At 43.0% G+C, this 20,144-nt stretch overlaps 1 protein-coding gene across 5 annotated transcripts in view; it reads right to left on the reverse strand.

Moving 5' to 3' along the window:
- FAM193A (family with sequence similarity 193 member A) overlaps positions 1-20,144 on the reverse strand; it is a 306,086-nt gene that overhangs the window by 247,035 nt on the left and 38,907 nt on the right. For 4 of the 5 annotated variants that reach the window (XM_069203630.1, XM_069203636.1, XM_069203644.1 and 1 more), the window contains exon 3: positions 13,580-13,825. The exons of the other annotated variant lie outside the window; for it this stretch is intronic. In XM_069203630.1, coding sequence (XP_069059731.1) covers positions 13,580-13,825 — 246 coding nt within the window. The remainder of the gene's footprint in view (positions 1-13,579; positions 13,826-20,144) is intronic. 5 annotated transcript variants of the gene reach the window in all.

Here is a 20,144-nt window from a genome sequence, read left to right on the forward strand (position 1 = left end):
CAAGTTAATATCAACTTCCTCCAGGAAGGGTATCTCGTAATTAGCTTCTCGAAGCAAACGCAGCTGCAGTGCGCATGTCTGGTAATCAGCCCTCATCGGGAACATCAACAGCTCAGCATCAACCACTGGGGGGCGTTGCTGTGAGAGACAGACGTCCAGTGCATGTTCAAAAGAGCACCAAAGGCACCGAAACACAGGCTGCACACAATCCAAAACCGGTCTGAATGTCAGAGACCAGTCACACCCCAAATGTTCCAGGAGTGTTGCTCCAAAGTGCTGCATTATGCGTTCACGACACAGCCGCGTTGATGGGAGCACCCACATTCGCCCTTGTTGTGGCGGAACAGCCATTGCTTAAAAACAACAGCAACACCAAAATGCCGGCTAATAAAGCCAAAGTTATCGGAAATCCCCCAAAAATGCTTCCGAAAATTTAATGAATTGCCAAAGGTATCAAACCGAACATGGAAGAGAAGGTATGAACGAAACCAAAACCAACGGCTTTAAAAAAAAATACGCTAATTCATCCGTGCTGGACGCATTAAATATACTTCCCACGAGTTCACCAAAGTGGCTCGGAAAGTTGGTATTTAACAGGGACTGTATTTCCGCAGATGACCTTGCCACCTGAAGTGCGTAGGTCTTGCGTGCAGATGTAAGGGCCACATGCTTCTGAAACAATAAAGCCTTCAGTCTACTTAACTTGTCGAAATTCACCTTGGAAGTAGCAATGTGAGGCCAAATATCTGCTACCTCCCTAATTTTAGTGGGGGGAAACAACACACTTCCGCAGCAAGTAACGACCTTAGTGACCGAAACAACGTAAACTATTCCGGCCCGCATGCCACAACAGTCTTCACTATTGAGGAGGACGTAGCTGCCGTTTGAAAGCATCTGGAATGTGCTTTTAATCAAGGGGACTGGAACTCCCTTCAGATAGCAAGTCAAGTTCGCAACCGAGGCATTACACGCCCCATGCAAGGACAGCTGCTTACAAATCATCGAATGGCTGACTGAAGTCTCGCATTCACTACAGCTAAAAAGACTTCTCTCATACCACTGAGACAGTTGTATAAGAAGGGAAGCTCCCACACCTCATGGATGTAACTAGATCCCAACTTCTCGTATCTGCCTACTGGAACATGTTTCAGAAAAGAAGTGAACTGTAATGTAGAAATAGGCAGATTAATAACCCATGTATTAACCACTCCTCAGAGGGAACCTCAGCCACGGTAAAAGGCAATCTTTCTAACTTCTCAATATTGAGCATGACATAAGTCGCCTCCTTTTTAGCCATTAGCTGTTGTTGTCGCGTTAAATTAAAGGAAAATAATATTTCCCTGGCACTGATGTGCTGCCACGGAACGCGACCCGCCTTCAACGTCTGAAGCGTCCAACCCAACTGCATAATGGACGTGGTCTGACTTTGCCCATGATATAAAGAAGACCTATCAGATCGTATAATGTCTATAGCAGAAGAAACAATGTTGCTAATCGTATATATCCGGTCGGATAAAGTGTGAATTCCATTATCTACAACAGCTAATGCCTCTTTCAGATCTTCCTGATCTATCTGCCTTAACCGGGCTGCAGCCTCTTGTTGGGAAAGTTTCCATATCTCATTGTATAATTCATACAAGAAACGCTTCCTACGTGGTATCTTCGGGCCTGACAAAAATTCCTGTAAGTCAGTGTTATTAGACATGAGAGTGAGATGTGTCTTAACTGCATCTAGCGAGGATGATTTTAACCATTGTTGGCACAATTTTCCCACACTATATGTAGTAATTATGTCAGCATGTTCTGGCGATATACAGCAAGGGTCTGACCTACTCGTCCGGAACCCCCCCCCCCGAGGAGGTAACAAAACGTGGATGACACTCTGTGTCTATTGGCCACAATAACCACCCACCTGGACGTGTCAATGAAGTGTTAAATGTACCAATATGGACCCAATCTGTAAGTTCACTAAAAGTGGCATTGACGTATTTCTGCCAGTTATTAAATTTTGCAGGGACAGGTATTTCAGGCAAGTTCAATTCTCTGATCGTGGCTAAGCCCAAACAGCTAGTCTGTTGTACTGTTTCATTTAAATAAATCATTTGGACGGGAATTAGACACACGTTAAACAATGTTTCTCTACCCCTCGTTTGCCAATGTTTTGTTCCCCAAACACTTTTCAAATCAACATTTTTTGACCAATATTCATAACCTTCAACTGACAGCCGGGAAACAAAGGAATCCGAAAAATATGAATTTCGTATTAGTCAACAACATTTGTTTATCTTTAGATGGCGTTAATCGAAAATAATATGACTTAGCACTCATTTGAAGATGCCTAGAACAATACGTAAATTTATCAAAATAAGTTTTGGAACTCCCTTTAGGGGGAGTCGGGCAATGTTCCCATTGTGTATAGTCAAATATTGATTATGGACTACATGATTTGTGGATGAAATGGTGCCCATAATAATTATAGCAAAACATGTCACCATAATGGTCTTTAAACTGTTAAACATCTTCATTTTCATAAACAGTACAATATTGCAATTCTGTCATCATTGAATCCACTGTTTTCACATCCCAATCATCAGAAACAATGCCTGGTATAACTATATCATTCATAGATAACTTTAGGACATACGGTATTTGAATTATCTCAGTGGGACCGTATATATCAAACATCACTTTATCCCACACAATCCCACCCGGAATTGGTATCGCAGAAATGTTCACAGAAGACAAGTCTCTTTGGACCCTATGTGATGAAAAATGTGGTGTCAACACCTCCTCCACCTGTTCAACCGCTGATCTCAGGAAGAAAATGACCATGTAGTAACTGAAAAAAGGTAATTACAAACCCAATCCAAAGAATTTTTTTTAGCACAGTCATTAAGAGCCACAGATAGTTCCATGGAAAAACAAGATATGTATCTTGAACCCAACATATCAGCTTACGTGGACCTGACAGGTCAGTAGTCGATGAGGCAAACGAGTCTGATAGTTCATTGTCTTCGGCCAAGTCACCAGAGGCAGTTTGTGTAAAAGGCATCGCCGCATCCAACGGAGGAGATGGTGGCGCACTGTAGATCGCACCAACCGTCACATCAGTATTCATGATGACATGATCAAAAGTGTCTAAGTTATTTGTTGACAGTGGAACCAATGCAAGATCATCATCCACCCTCCCCATGCTCGGAGAGGCAACAGTGTTGGTAAAGACAACTTGAAGCGGAACTTCTTCTCCAGTAGTGAGAGGGATTCAGGAACTACTGGACGTTCCTCCTGGTCTGCTGTGTAGAATCGGCCACATGTTGTAACTTGACATTGTCAATAGAAACAAAGCGATTTTCTTTGGCACCTGGCAACGGTGGTAAAATAACAGTTCTCGTTCCGTGTATTCCCAAGACAGGGACTGGTACTCGATAAGAAGGTCCAAATTATTTTTTCACTGTGACCTTTTCACGCACAAGATCCCAAACTCTGGGAATCCAGCCGGTGGGTGTTACTGGCACACCCTTAATTCCTGTGGAGGAGGCACCGTTAGAAGAGTTATCTTCACGGAACAGCTGCAATTCCTGTAAAACAGTGACACGATCATTTATGTCAAAAGGCATTTCTGCCGCCTCCACACCAGGACCATCAAGATCCGGAACAAACATTTGTGTTCCAAACAGGCACTCATATGAAGTAGGACCCCCAGGGACCTTCTAGGCAGGTTACTGAGTGCTCTCTGAACTCCATACAGGTGGGTTAGCCAACTACGACCTGTACCTAAGACCCTGGCTGTTAAGGATTGCTTTAAATCACAGTTCAACCGATCCACAACAGAATTTCCCTCGGGATGAAATGGAGAAGAGTACTGAAGCTGGACCCCCAACGAAGCCATGGCGTCCCTGAATGCCCTTGATGCAAAGGCAGGGCCCTGGTTCGAATGGAACGCCGCAACTGCATATATACCGACAAAGACTCGCAAATCTTTCATAAAAGTCCGAGCATCAGCCGAGGGCTGTGGCCACACCCACACAAATCTGGAGCAAGAACCAACAGCGACTAGTATATATTTATATGCACTATCTGGTGTTAGCGGACCACAATGATCCAAGTACACACATTGTAAGGGTCTATTGGATATTAGGAGGGGCGTATGCTGTGGGCGCTTAGCTGTAGAAACTTTAATTTGTTGACAGATGTCACAACAAAGGACATACTGCTTAGTCTCTTTACAGAGACCAGGCCATCAGTAACGGGCCTGTAATAGCGAAATCGTAGCAGCCACTCCAGCATGTGCAGATGCCACTCCCTCATGTGCTGCTTTAATCAATTGTGGTCTTACAGCTTTATTGGGGATGTCGCGTACGCATACGCCTGGAATTTTAACTTCAGGGTTCAGCATACTACCCATCAAGTATTGATATTTATTAGGAAATCCTTTAGGATAAGGCGTGCCATCAACCGTAGCTTTTATGGCAGCCAAAGTGTCTGTGTATGGTTTGGAACTCAAACGAGTCACTGCAGCTACAGTGGCCACTGCAGACTTTGTGGCTTCATCTGCCAAAGTATTTCCAGCAACGTGCATTCCAAAGCGCTAGTGTCCAAGTGTATGTACAACATGGACTTTCGGTAGCTTCTCTTTCAAGTCTGCTACCGTCGCCCACAGCTGTCTGTGTTTTATGGTGTTGCCTTTTGAATCTCTGAACCCATTTAAGCACCAGTAATGTAGATATTCATTAAAAGACTGGATGCAATAATACGAATTACAAACTATCAGTGTGAACTACGTCAGATCTGTATGTTCTAGTGCCAGCAGTAGAGCCTTTAGCTCAGCTAACTGTGCTGTACAATCCCCTAAGGTCTGTGTATAAGTATGTTGGGGGCAGAACTTCTCCCCCTCCATATAGCCGCTCACTACCACACATGCAGCCGAATATTGGTGTTTCGTCCCAATCGCTGGTTGTGCAGAACCATCAGTATACATGACTACTCAATATTGATCAATAGGCAATGTGTCAGCGGGGACTGGATATTCAACTTCATATTGCAGAAATTCCTGAGTTTGTAACTTTTGGTCAAAAATGTAATCTACATCAGTGGCTGTCAAAGACGTAGCCCATTGTATCCATCTCAGATGAAGTGCTTTTGCATTCGGGATGCTAGCCTTTGTAACAGCCTCTAGGGCTGGAATAGGAGAAACAACAATAATGAGTTTACCCTGGGCAAGAGGTCTTTCTTTAATAACAGCCATCTGTACAGCAGTTAGTATTTTTTCAGTGGGAGCAAATCGTTGTTCGGCAGCAGAATACAATCGTGACTTGTATCCAATCGGGACTGTCTCACCTTCATTAAATGTGACATATGTAAACCCAATGGCCCCAGTTATCACCCTGATGACCAAATGCGTCTTACTGTCCCGTGTATGTAGATGTTTCGCTGCCAGCGTATCTGCTTGCAACTCCCGAAGAGTATGTGTATATTCTATTGTCCAGTATTTGCTCGAAAAATCAGAACGTATTAATTCATATACAGGTTTAATGTGTGTAGCATAATCTGGAATGTATGTTCTGCCAAAATTGAGGAAGCCCAACAACGATTGGAGTTTCTTAACTGTATTAGGAGGTTGCAGCTGTGCACACTTTTCCAAGAAACGTGACGCTAGGCTCTTACCTTCATTCGATAGCTCATTTCCCAGGAATGACGCTGAGAAAAGCAATTTTCAACTTTTTAAAGTTACATTTGTAGCCGACTTCGGCAAACCCTACAACAATGCAGCTACCTGTCTTAAATATTGTAGCAATTCGTCATCCGTGAGATATATATCATCCACGTATGACAACGCTCCGGGGTCCAGTCCTGGGCTGTTCTTATACCCCTGAGGCAAACAACAGATTTTTTTCTGGGAACCTAACGCGCTAAAGCTCGTTAAATCCCTGCTTTCCGTGCAATATTTTGGCAGAAAAATCCATTCGAGATATCCAAAGTAGTTTTATATTTTTTCCGCACTATGTTGTTCATCAGTGCAGCACTATGTGAATTCTGTATAGCATATGTACGTGTATGTCCGTTCAAATGTCTGTAGTCTAAGACTATTCTATATGAATGGTCCAGCTTAGCTACAGGGAACAAGGGATTATTCATCGGTGAGACACAGGGTTCAACTACTCCCTGGTATTCTAATTGTGTAAGTATTTCTCTCACTGGTGCCCTAGCTTCATGTTTTATGGGATACTGCGGCTGTGGCTGAGGTTCACCTTTAATCGGAATTACATAATATGGAGAATCCCTGTCCCACCCTTTCTCATTTCTATATAAGGCAGGAGCTTGTGCCAGAGCCCATTTTATGCAATATGACTCTGCGATTTCCCCTAGAACAAGGGGCGAGAAGGAAGGTCTAATAACCTCCTCCCCTACCAGGCAGGTGCAGACAAAGTCAGGCAGCCAATCTTGTTCAGCCATCAAAATGTCATATCTTAGCTACACGATCCCAAAATATTGGGCGTATAGTGCGTTCAATGTCTCCTTCCAATTGTAAAAAGTCACTGTATACACCCTATCGGGTTCGGAGACACACATGTCTGCTGTTTTTACTTTGTATTAAGAAGTCATCAGTTGCTTTCACCTCCAGATGCTCTAGAAGATTCCAGCGAACTATTGTGACCTCTGCTGCGCTGTCTAGCAGCGTCAGTGCCCATGTCTTGCTCTTCAAGAGAACTCTCTTCCTTAGTGGCATGTCTAACTGAGACTGCCCCACCTTTTTCTTTTTAAACTGTTTTTGTTGTACCGGTTTCTCTTTCTTCTTGACAGAAACCTCAGAAGAGCTTTGAGTCCAGTCTTGGTTTCACGTACTCTATTCTCCGCTCTGACCGCCCACCTCTCTCATTTCTCTTTTCCGATGAGTCCTGAAAGGAACGAGATTGGAGTGTATCAGTATATTGATATCTATCAGGCGTTTTTATATTAGCTCTATTTCTGAGATTATATCTATTCTGTGGGGTCTCCGCATGCAGAGATTTTTCCCTTTCTTTTTTAGGCGTTGTTTTTTTTCCCAGCACTTCTTATTACCCTCAGGTTGCTGTTTAGCATTTTTACTAATTTTCCCCTGAAATTGAGGTTTTTGTGGTCTAGCCCCTAGGCTATCTCGACCAATACTTCAATACGTTCCTGCTATAATTTTAGGCAGTTCCCGCTCCTGATCTTGTTGCAGTACGTCACAAAGACGCATGCACACCGTAAGTGCAACTGCTTCTCCTTTAAGGTTACTAAGGATTATAGAAGAGACTGTGGCAAAGCTGCCCATCAGCTGCATTCCCAAATCTAAAGCCAGGGCTGCCCCGTATTCATCCTGTATTTGTTTAAGCACTTCCAGTAGGTTGGCTAATGTCGGTGTACCGTGTGCCGTGGTATAGAGCGCAGCAAACACCGTGCCCCATGTATTACAATGTTCCACCGTGGGAACCATCCCAAAGGGTAAACAGTCAATATCCTAGGTTTGTCCTGAGGTCCCGTATAGGGAAATACTGCCTCCAGCATATTAATTTTCTGTGCCAGCCAAAATGAAGTCTCCTCCCGTTTCGCCGGCACCTTACCCATAATAGAGTGGACAGTCACCAGGTTTATACCTGGTACTCCTGCATGTTGTGCTGGAGCAGCACACGCTGGGGTTGTATTCAGTGTCTGCATCACAAATTGTACTAAACGTCTATATGTATCCGTTAGGTCTATATACAAGTGTTGAACCTCAGCCACCGCCATATTTGCTACCGCAGGATGTGGTGTATATGTAGGACCATCATTGCTAAGTGGACCTAACCTTACTGGTAATATGGTGTGTTGTAGGGCGCCATCAAGCCAATTATTATGTTCTTGATAAGATAGAGGTATTTCCAAGTATGCGTACGCCCTGTGCTGTGCAGGCACGTTCACAACGGTATATGTGTGGAATGTATTTGTGTTTCCATCAACTGCTGGAAATGTGACCCAAGAGTAAAAGAGTTCTGTTCTATATGCTGCATGGGCGGCCACCACAAACGTGACTTGACCACCCTGGACCGTAAGGCCATTAACTAGCAAATGAGCTGTGAGCGGTTGTCTCATATTAAGAGCTATTTGTAATACCTGGGGATTTGCCATTGTTATAACAGCGATAGTTCAGAGAAGGCACACCAAGACGGGGTTTTTCCTTTTAAGGTTCAAGCTTGAACAACCATCCGCTGTAAATAGGATCACCTATACCACGGAGGCGGAAATCCTCAGTGCCACGGACGTCTCCGCTAAAGGAACTGAGGGATCATTATATGATATGAGACCAAGAGAAACTGGTGGACCCGAAAATTAGAGCCAGACCAAACGTTGGCGGCACCATGTCGCGTAGGCTCTCATTATCCTAATGAGACTACTGGATTTTTTGGGCAGCAAGATCGTTCACAGTGTGGGGGACTAAGTCTAACCCACGATGAAGGACCCTTGTCACCCCAAATACGGGTTATGCTCCGGCTAACTAGCAGTGCCTCATCTCTCCCGAAGGGAAGAGACAATTGGGCAGCCGAGCGCATGACATCTTAGTACTTCACAGGGAAGTCGTGGTCACTCAGGTTACAACCAGTTCTCTCATACAATGTGCGGTCTAATATAAAAATGACAAAGGCAGTTTGAGTTTTAAAGATTAGTTTAATAAAACAACTGCATTTTAGATAACAAGGCGTGTGCAGCAATAACCAAGAACCATACAACACAGTAAGATGGAAATAGTAACGAGGAGAGTGAAACATAAAAATAAGGCTATCATATTGTAACTAAATTATGCACTCTCTAAGTTATATTTCAAGCACAGCATGTGAAGCTCTAAACCTGCCTTTCTGGTTTCAGCGGAAGGACATCAACCCTCATACCTGAGCAAAGGCCTGTGATCTGGATCAGCATCTACAACAGGGCAGTCAGAATCTAGTTGTGGGTTCTTGGTCGGAATCTCCCTCTTACGTGTACTGGGACTAGAAAGTGTTTTTATACTATTGATGTGAACTAACACCCCGATGTTCCTGCATAAGAATGTGTACTGTCTATGAACCATAAAGACTAAACTTCTACCACGTCTATCGGCAATGTACCAGACTGTATCCTTGACTGAAGCACAGAGTGAGCAAGAATGTATTGTTTGCGAACACTGCACTGACGTAAGCTAAACAGTGTGATAGAAGAAAAGAAAACCAGACCGTGAAACTGGTTATTGTAAAATAACAGTGCGAAGCTAAAATAAAATGCATATAGAGCAAAGTGCACAGAGGCCTAATACGTTAAGCTAACGCGCATAAAGCTACAATAAAAATGGCCACACCACACTGGATAAAGCCAACAAAGTAAATGTTTTGTCAATGAACTACCTCCAACTTTTTTTCAATGACGCTTTCGTCAAGGCTATTGGGAAGCCATAAATCTACATGGTAAAAGGAGTTTGGAGGCACTTTGGCACCTCATTCTAGGGTACACCTGTGGACTCCCATTCCACTTGAGGATTTCAAAAAAACAGTAGGGCCTTACATCGTTCCTGGGAATATTGCAAAAACCATCAGTATATTCTTACTGGTCTACCATGGTTTGGGTAACACACAGCCTCCTATCTGTCATTCGCAGAGAATGTGATTGATTCTGCAGCGTATGCATTTCAGTTTCAACTCTGCAGCATTGCCACGGGACCATGCAGACCATAGAAGATGGTTCAAAATGCGGTCTGTTTTGAAATATTTCTCTGCCACTTATCCTCATATTTATGTGCCAGGAAAGACTATAGCAGTTGATCAATCTTTGGTCATTTACAAAGGACAGCTGCTGTTTAGACAGTATATACTAAACTAGAGAGCCCGGAAGGCCATTAACTTTTACATGTGCAAGAGTTTCCCCAGCCTGAGAGTCTACACTGTGACAGGGAAAGACTCCAGAATAAAGTCTGCAGGCTGCTCTTAGGAATAAATGTTTTTTTTTCCTTCCTTAAATCACTTTCATAAAAGTTAGAAACTTTATGTAGACAATTTCTGAACAGAAGTCGCCAGAAAGGGTCAACTCAGGAGGGCGCCTGTAAAAACCTCCAAAAAGATATGGTACTGTGTTGGAATAAACTGTGAAATACTGAAACAGGTGAGAAATACATGTGTGCACTACAATTCATGATAAGAGCACTTCTCTGGTCACAGCTTGGGTCAGCTGGCAGCAGTGCTGAAGCCCAACTGTTAATTTGATTATAAACAAGTACACAGCAGATTTGATAAACCCTACCAAACTATTCCAGTCACCTAATATGACTTGAAAACTCTCACATCGGTACAATAAGTTGGCTATTCTCCTGATCCATTTGACTGGGTATAACGCATATTTTGTTTATTAGACAAACACATGAAAACGGTTCTACTTCCTTGATTACAAGTTGGCAGTTATTAATTTTGCTACTGTAACAGTGGTAGCTTCTACTTCATATAATACGGAGGACAATGCAAGTCTGTAGGATCTACACTTTGTAGGCCTCATTCCTAAAACAGAGAAGAACAGTAAACTAGATGCAGACTTTGCTCTGTATTCTGCAAAGAAAGAATGGCCCATCTCAGCTGTCCTGCGCTTTCAAACTTGCTTCACTTTATACCACAAAAAAAGTGAAGTTCTAGGAAACACACTTGACCTTAATAGCAGTCCATGGATATATACCTTTCATGACTCATAATCCGAGTTGCCAATGCGTCCTTCCTTTCAATTGTCCCACATAAATTGGAAAGTCTTTCTAACAGTGCTCAACAAAATAATTACAATAATCCATATCAGTTGTTCTTCCTAAATTAGATCTGAGCCACTGAGTCTTCACTAACTTCAGTAAAAAGGTCTGCAGTCATAATTGTAGCACGCTTGCAGTATTCATCCTGTCAAAACGTGGTGGATGCTCCATATGCGATATTACATGTTCATTGTACTCAATGCAGTGCATCTAACATTTGACAAAACAGCTGCCACATTTTGAGGGAGCACTTTGTCCACCAAACTGCAAGATCATTGGCGTTTCTGGAAATGCTGTTAGGGAACTCAGGACAGTCTGTCCCACAAATATTAGCACAGTTTTCAAATGCAGATATGCTCACACTGTGAGACATCAGTCATCAGCACACCCTCTAACACCCCAATGGGATTTGGAAGTTGTTGACTGCATTTTTTTTTAGCAGCCATGATGCCAGTCAGGAACCACATTTCACCTGAACAGAGCAACTGCCAAGCACAGTAAGTACACCAAAGGTGCAAGAACGAAGGTCCTCCGAGACGGTCATGGGGGATAGTAAGTAAATGTTCTAGCTGCCAATTTGACAATACTAATCAGGACTTACAGTAAGATAAAGACATGAAGAGCAAGTCAAAGCTTGGCCTAGACTTGTTTTCAGAGGGATCTTGTGTAGGTAGAAGGCAGCTGCGCAAGGTAGGAGCGACATGTCACTGTATCTGATGCTCACTGCTCTTATGCGCTAAACAATGGGCAGATAACAAAAGGAATTTCTCAAATGCCAGATGGGAGGACCAGATGAAGCATGACACTATGTGGGTAAGGGTCTACTTCCAACACAACTTTTATCCTATAGTCAAGAGAATAAAAATAACCCACAACAATAAAGTGGAGAAATAGAAGTACATCACAAATGGGATTTAGACATCTGTGAGGCAAGTCTTACGTTGTCTATAAGTGAGGAATGTTTCACTATTAAGCTTTCTCGTACTTCTCCCAACTAGAACTACACTATCAGGTATATAGGGACTTTCTCTATGGAAGAGGAAAGATTTGACACTGCGTCCAAATGCAGTCAACAACGTAGGGTGCAAGTGGAGTATTTGGGCACAGGGTCAGCCAGCACCCAGGAAAATGTACCAGCCCAGATATTTATAAAAATCAGACACTCTGGGGTGTCTGGATTAAATGACTTGCATGGATCCCACCGAGTTTTCATACCCAAAATCTCCTGCAAATGTCAAACTTTGGCTACTATCACTGCTTTTTCTCACCTGTATGAGAAAAAGTTCCACAACCTGCAGGGGTCAATGCCTCTGCAGGTTACCAAGTAGCTAAATGTGTTCATCTAGTTTAAGCTCTACCAAAAAGCAGCACATTTATTGCCCACTCTAACTTTATCCCAGTGCCTCCAAGGCTATCTGTGGCTCTGTTAGTACAGTGGCTTCTCCTGGGTCTACAAATTGTAGGCATCCCAGCAGCTACTCAGATTCAACCTCCACATCTGGTTCGGTCTTACAGAGGGGCCAGTTAAAGGAGTGTCACTCCGCTCCAGCAGTCAACATGCCACCTCCAGTCCGCATGGAAGGCCTCAAGCCACTAGGGGCATCTCATGCCACCAGCCCCTCCTCTAGTTTCAAAACATCAAGATTATCTCTTAATTCGGCACAAGATGCTCCGGATACTTGACAAAAGGACAGATGATTGAACTGTAGCCTCACAGACTTGCTACCATCATACTTTCCACCTGGCATGCCCCTTGTATTACAAATTTGTAAACCTTGAAGGACTCAAGAATCCAGGTCCATGAAAAATCCATCTAATCAAAAGAAAAAGATGCTACATTTCCTAGCTAGTTAAACCTAACCAACCTAACAAGACTTCTCTTATTTGACTGTAAACTTCAGGATGGGGTTTGTGAAGTTACAAGAAAAAGTCTTAAACTAATCAATATATATATATATATATATATATAAAATATATATATGCACTGTTGTGAGGAAAATAAATGTGCCCAAATAGCAACTAGAGCACATTCACTATTAAGTACACATTACTACAGTTCAAAAGATCAAATGTCAGTTTATTACCACAGTAACACACTCTCATAATGTTCATGAGGTCTCGTCAATGTGTTTTTACCGTACTGTAAAAATGTCATGCCATGGATCATAGTCTGGTTAAATATATTTTTTAAATACAAATAAACATGAAAAAATATCATGTCTAAAACCATATACAGATGTGCGGAACGTAATATGCTATTATTTTTGAGGGAGGGGACAGGAGAGGCATTATAACCCACAGCTTCAACCCTAATGAGTCATGGCCCCTCCCTACACTCAACAATGGTAATAAATAATATGACACACTGTGCATCTAGACAGGCAGACTAAAGTGACCAGGTGATATATGCTGGCAGTGTTGGCTATGCCAAAGGCAGTTCTCCTCCACCCCGCATTCAGATAGGCACTTAACCCTTACCTGCTGCTCCTTAATATGGATAGATTTTGCCAAACATAATTTGGGCTCCTATTCCCTACTCAAGTGCACAATCACAGTTACTGACACAAACACCACAACACATACAAAATAAGCTAACCTCTCTAAGGAGGAACGCTGGCATCACCATTGACTCACACATGGGCTAACACCTAGGGCTATCACACACATCCAAACCTAAACAACAGAAAGCAAGATTTGTCTCTCCAAATTATAATTAACAAGCATGTACTGCCTGGGTTGGCCTAATTAAACAGAGGCATTGGCATAGTGTTCGCATTTACCCACAGAGAAATAAACAAAATACTTACCCAGAAAACGGGTATCACTTACCACTAGAGACTGCTCTAAGGTTGCATGTGTTTCCTCTTTTTCAACTGTCCGTCGACAGTCTGGACATACCCACAATGGAAGATGCAGCATACTGTTCGTTTTTGGAGATGTTGAAAGTGCAGTTTTGCTAGAGTTTTTAATACCACTCTCTAAAAATGAAATATCTTTACGCTCGCTTCTACAAAGTAGGCAGTGCTCTCCTGTGGTGTATGGTGCCCTTTGACCCAAACCAAAGGTAAAGGGAGCCTGTTAAAGGAAACATTTTTATACTCAAAATCATTCATAAAAAAAAAGAAGAACACATATTTTAAACAAAAGAAACAATAGTCCAGAATAACGAAATGATTCACAATGAAGCAGGAGCATTCACAAAATGGCTAAAAAGGGAGAAAGCCTGCTTTTTATACAAATTATTCTGAAGCAATGAATAATAGTATTCACAACTTGGTCCAATTATTCTGTTCTGCACCTGCAAGACTCTGATGGAAGATTCCCATCACTATTTTTCTTTTTGCAAAGAACACTGTGTAGGAAGTTGGCTCTGTATGTGCTATTTCAAAGTAAGGAATAGCATGCACAGAGTCCAAGGGTTCCCCTTAGAGGTAAAATAGTGGTAAAAATAGATAATACTAATGCTCTATTTTGTGGTAGTGTGGTCGAGCATTAGGCTTATCCAAGGAGTAGTGTTAAGCATTTGTTGTACATACACATAGACAATAAATGAGGTACACACACTCAGAGACAAATCCAGCCAATAGGTTTTTATATAGAAAAATATCTTTTCTTAGTTTATTTTAAGAACCACAGGTTCAAATTCTACATGTAATATCTCATTCGAAAGGTATTGCAGGTAAGTACTTTAGGAACTTCAAATCATCAAAATTGCATGTATACTTTTCAAGTTATTCACAAATAGCTGTTTTAAAAGTGGACACTTAGTGCAATTTTCACAGTTCCTAGGGGAGGTAAGTATTTGTTAGGTTAACCAGGTAAGTAAGACACTTACAGGGCTTAGTTCTTGGTCCAAGGTAGCCCACCGTTGGGGGTTCAGAGCAACCCCAAAGTCACCACACCAGCAGCTCAGGGCCGGTCAGGTGCAGAGTTCAAAGTGGTGCCCAAAACACATAGGCTAGAATGGAGAGAAGGGGGTGCCCCGGTTCCGGTCTGCTTGCAGGTAAGTACCCGCGTCTTCGGAGGGCAGACCAGGGGGGTTTTGTAGGGCACCGGGGGGGACACAAGCCCACACAGAAATTTCACCCTCAGCAGCGCGGGGGCGGCCGGGTGCAGTGTAGAAACAAGCGTCGGGTTTGTAATGGAAGTCAATGGGAGATCTAGGGATCTCTTCAGCGCTGCAGGCAGGCAAGGGGGGGGTTCCTCGGGGAAACCTCCACTTGATCAAGGGAGAGGGACTCCTGGGGGTCACTCCTCCAGTGAAAGTCCGGTCCTTCAGGTCCTGGGGGCTGCGGGTGCAGGGTCTCTCCCAGGTGTCGGGACTTAGGATTCAAAGAGTCGCGGTCAGGGGAAGCCTCGGGATTCCCTCTGCAGGCGGCGCTGTGGGGGCTCAGGGGGGACAGGTTTTGGTACTCACAGTCTTAGAGTAGTCCTGGGGTCCCTCCTGAGGTGTTGGATCGCCACCAGCCGAGTCGGGGTCGCCGGGTGCAGTGTTGCAAGTCTCACGCTTCTTGCGGGGAGCTTGCAGGGTTCTTTAAGGCTGCTGGAAACAAAGTTGCAGCTTTTCTTGGAGCAGGTCCGCTGTCCTCGGGAGTTTCTTGTCTTTTCGAAGCAGGGGCAGTCCTCAGAGGATGTTGAGGTCGCTGGTCCCTTTGGAAGGCGTCGCTGGAGCAGGATCTTTGGAAGGCAGGAGACAGGCCAGTGAGTTTCTGGAGCCAAGGCAGTTGTCGTCTTCTGGTCTTCCGCTGCAGGGGTTTTCAGCTGGGCAGTCCTTCTTCTTGTCGTTGCAGGAATCTAATTTTCTAGGGTTCAGGGTAGCCCTTAAATACTAATTTTAAGGGCGTGTTTAGGTCTGGGGGGTTAGTAGCCAATGGCTACTAGCCCTGAGGGTGGGTACACCCTCTTTGTGCCTCCTCCCAAGGGGAGGGGGGTCACAATCCTAACCCTATTGGGGGAATCCTCCATCTGCAAGATGGAGGATTTCTAAAAGTTAGAGTCACTTCAGCTCAGGACACCTTAGGGGCTGTCCTGACTGGCCAGTGACTCCTCCTTGTTGCTTTCTTTGTTCCCTCCAGCCTTGCCGCCAAAAGTGGGGGCCGTGGCCGGAGGGGGCGGGCAACTCCACTAAGCTGGAGTGCCCTGCTGGGCTGTGACAAAGGGGTGAGCCTTTGAGGCTCACCGCCAGGTGTCACAGCTCCTGCCTGGGGGAGGTGTTAGCATCTCCATCCAGTGCAGGCTTTGTTACTGGCCTCAGAGTGACAAAGGCACTCTCCCCATGGGGCCAGCAACATGTCTCTAGTGTGGCAGGCTGCTGGAACCAGTCAGCCTACACAGATAGTTGGTTAAGTTTCAGGGGGCACCTCTAAGGTGCCCTCTGGGGTGTATTTTACAATAAAATGTACACTGGCATCAGTGTGCATTTATTGTGCTGAGAAGTTTGATACCAAACTTCCCAGTTTTCAGTGTAGCCATTATGGTGCTGTGGAGTTCGTGTTTGACAGACTCCCAGACCATATACTCTTATGGCTACCCTGCACTTACAATGTCTAAGGTTTTGTTTAGACACTGTAGGGGTACCATGCTCATGCACTGGTACCCTCACCTATGGTATAGTGCACCCTGCCTTAGGGCTGTAAGGCCTGCTAGAGGGGTGTCTTACCTATACTGCATAGGCAGTGAGAGGCTGGCATGGCACCCTGAGGGGAGTGCCATGTCGACTTACTCATTTTGTTCTCACTAGCACACACAGGCTTGTAAGCAGTGTGTCTGTGCTGAGTGAGGGGTCTCTAGGGTGGCATAAGACATGCTGCAGCCCTTAGAGACCTTTCCCTTGGCATCAGGGCCCTTGGTACTAGAAGTACCAGTTTACAAGGGACTTATCTGAATGCCAGGGTGTGCCAATTGTGGATACAATGGTACATTTTAGGTGAAGGAACACTGGTGCTGGGGCCTGGTTAGCAGGGTCCCAGCACACTTCTCAGTCAAGTCAGCATCAGTATCAGGCAAAAAGTGGGGGGTAACTGCAACAGGGAGCCATTTCTTTACACACTGCAAGTAGTGATATTTTTTTCAATAAGAAATCTACAGTTTCTATTTTGATCACAGGAGTGCGCCCTGGTGTAAATTGAATGCAATATACCATTATAACAATACAGTCAAAAATGAAACGGGGCAACAGTTTCTTTAAGTGCGTGCAATTTGTTGAAATATTTCTAGATCTTTAACCTTCGCTCTCCAAGTGTGGCTGTTCGCTTTAATCACCGAACGACGGCCATCTTCCAAACTTTATCAGTAGAAACAAAAGGACGCAGTCTTTATTCCTACGCAACGCATGAGAGTGTGTAGTTAGACTGCATTCATTAGAGAAAAAAAAAAAAAAAACTATAGATGCAGTATTTCACTAAGCTATAACGTTAACACTTCTTTGTTCTTTGCAAAATGAGGTGGATCAATTAACACTTCAAAAAAAAATTCTTTAGTGTGCGATCTGCATGTTGAACGAGACAAATAAAGGTTGTGGCTTACCAGGAACAGCAATTGTAACACAGCAATAAGGGACAGTTTACTTTTCTGCAAATGCTACAATACTGCAAGTACAAAAGTCTTTGAACCCATCGGCTGTAAAGAGACCCTTACAATAGGCTTATCTAGAAAATGCACCTTTTACAAATTCGAGGTGCAGAGGCCCAGAAGCAGTGCAGGAAAATGAAGGAATAAGAATCTAAAATGAGGTGGCAACTTGCACCTCATGCGTATATCAGCCAAAAAAACTTGAATTTACAGTTATATATATGGTGAATGAAACCTAAAAGACAAAGCTGAAGATTCACGAGTGGTGCTAGTGTGAGAAATAAACAGGTCACCCAAAGGCATGCCATCGCACCTATGAACAAACTACACAGCAGGATAAGAGAGAAAATGGAGGGAGAAAAACCTGACAGAATGATCAAGATGATCTTAATGTTCACTTGGGTTAAAAGCTGTGGAGAATGCTAGTACAATCCACTATATGAAGATCAACTAAACCTTTAGCATAGAAGGGAACTGAATATTAAGAATATCAAGAACAAAAGAGGGGATACATATTAAGAAGATTGTATTCAAGGAGGGAGGACAAATTAGTTTGGACTTCATAAACTAGTTATTAAAAAGAGCTCCAGCCATGCAATTAAAGGGAGCCATTGTAGTTTGCTTGCGCTCAGGGGTTGTAAAAGGAAAATCTATGTTTACATGCACAAGCACTTTCCTTCAAAAATAGATACAACTACGTAAAAGACAGATTTACAATTACATCTTGCTCACCTTGGACGTATTTCTCACAAACAAGCAAACACATCAGTGAGTCAAATTCTGCTTGTCTGCAATTCAATCGTGGACGATTGAATGTTTTGACACACTCGCCTCAGAAGCACCACCAAACATTTATAAAATATGTAACCCAATTTGCTGAAAACCAATAAATGAAGCAAGTTTGAGAGCACAGGTGTCAGTCACCCTTGAATCAAAATTGACTTGGCAACGGTCATATATTTGAACAGCACAGCCTACTACTCCTTAAAAAAATGTCTCCCCTCACACCGTCCCCTCTACCCCACTGCGTCTCCACCCCCCAAGAGAACAGCCTAGCCCGTGTGGAAGGTGGGGTGGGAAATTAAACCCCACCTAACCTCTCTACTCACTACCTCAGTCTGGTAGGATAAAAAAAAATCCCCCATTCACAAATTCTAGAACTGTTCCACCAGGCTGGTAACCTTAAAATTGAATGGAGGACTCCATATCTCCGAAACGTAAGTTACATCAAGGGTTCCAGACAGCAACAGAAACACGTTTCCTCACCTATATAACCGAATCCCATTCCTCAGAATGGAGTCTCCCCGTCTTCTGGCCACACAAGAGGTACAGGATACGAACACCTCATTAAAACAGATTTGAATGTTTAAGTCTGGTGCCATTCAAGAGGGCATTTTGGCCCCGAAGTGAGCAGTTGACTTGGGCCCCAGCAGGAGCGGACATAAATAACAAGTCTATGAAAAGTAACTTTGGGAATCCTCAGAGTTAGGGGAACTCCATCTGCCAGGTCTAAAGACTGTGAATCAGAATCACTCCCAGGTGCAGCTGAATTCTTTAGATTTTCTGGGACAGCACAGTCTGTATGCAACTGTTGTACAGTGCGCTTCATTTACTGAATGTGCACGCACTGAGCTTACTGTTCTAATTGTGCATTTAAAACCTGCAAAACCAATAGCTACACAGCTGTATTCTGCCAGTGGAATGTAGATTTGGGTAGCAGCTGTTGAAAGTCCACATCGGTTCAATACATTTCATGTGAAAATCCCATTTAATGAATAGCAAATAATCTAAAACTAATCTCAATTATTAGGTTGTGTAGAATTTATTCTCAAGGGTTCAGATGCTCACTTCCTTGGACCAATCAATTCACACACTGGTACTGGAAGTGTGTTTTTTCATTTCTTACGGTGATTAAACGTTAAGTGTTATTGCTAAGGTAGAAAGACATCTTACACAGTTTACAATTAGCAGAGTAGCTTAAGATCTTGCTGACATATCTGAACTGCAAATACAATAAATATCCATTATACTTTTTTAAAGGAGAAGAATCCAATTTTGCTAAAATATGTATCAGTGTGTTTTATGTGCCCTACTCAGTGATATACGTCAGTGGCATCCACTTCTGTACTGGTAAATTCAAAAGACTGTCAGGATACCATCTGGTGCATCCAGGAGGAGGGGGTCAGTGATGAAAGTCTGACAGAAGGTTGATGGTTTACATGACTGAAAAGCCTCAATCATTACATATCTCTAATGACACAAGCAACACTAATTTCAATCCACAGATTAGATCTTACAAAAAAAAACTCTTATAACATTCAGTCACACTCAACAATCTTAGGGTTTCCAGCCCAAAATTGGACTTCCTCAATAGTATTAACTCCCAACATCAGTTTATAATAACCTGTTGACTCTTTTCAGAATGGAAAAGTTACTTATCTCTAACACCATTTCCCTAACCATGCATTCTAATTAAATTAATAAGCAATGAACATCACACACACAATCTCCCCAAACAATTTTAAAAGTAAGAAATCTCTCCAGTTAAAAGAAAATATTGTGACTATTTAAAGGAAACACTATTTCTACAGTTTATCATTTAATTTAAATATGGAACCATCCAGGAAAATTAAGATATTCAAAACTAAGGTAGATAATCATATTCAATGTATAAGTTCTTCTAGAAATGTTTAAGAAAGTTATTAACAGATAACATTTCCAATGCAATCGTCAGAGAGGGCTGCTCTCACTAAAATGATTACAATTCGAAAAGTTTGGATTTTATCAAGGTTTTGGTTCTTGCTTCAAAAAACGTGAAGTCTGT

Source organism: Pleurodeles waltl, chromosome 1_2 (assembly GCF_031143425.1).
Source record: "Pleurodeles waltl isolate 20211129_DDA chromosome 1_2, aPleWal1.hap1.20221129, whole genome shotgun sequence".
Classification (NCBI taxonomy): domain Eukaryota; kingdom Metazoa; phylum Chordata; class Amphibia; order Caudata; family Salamandridae; genus Pleurodeles; species Pleurodeles waltl.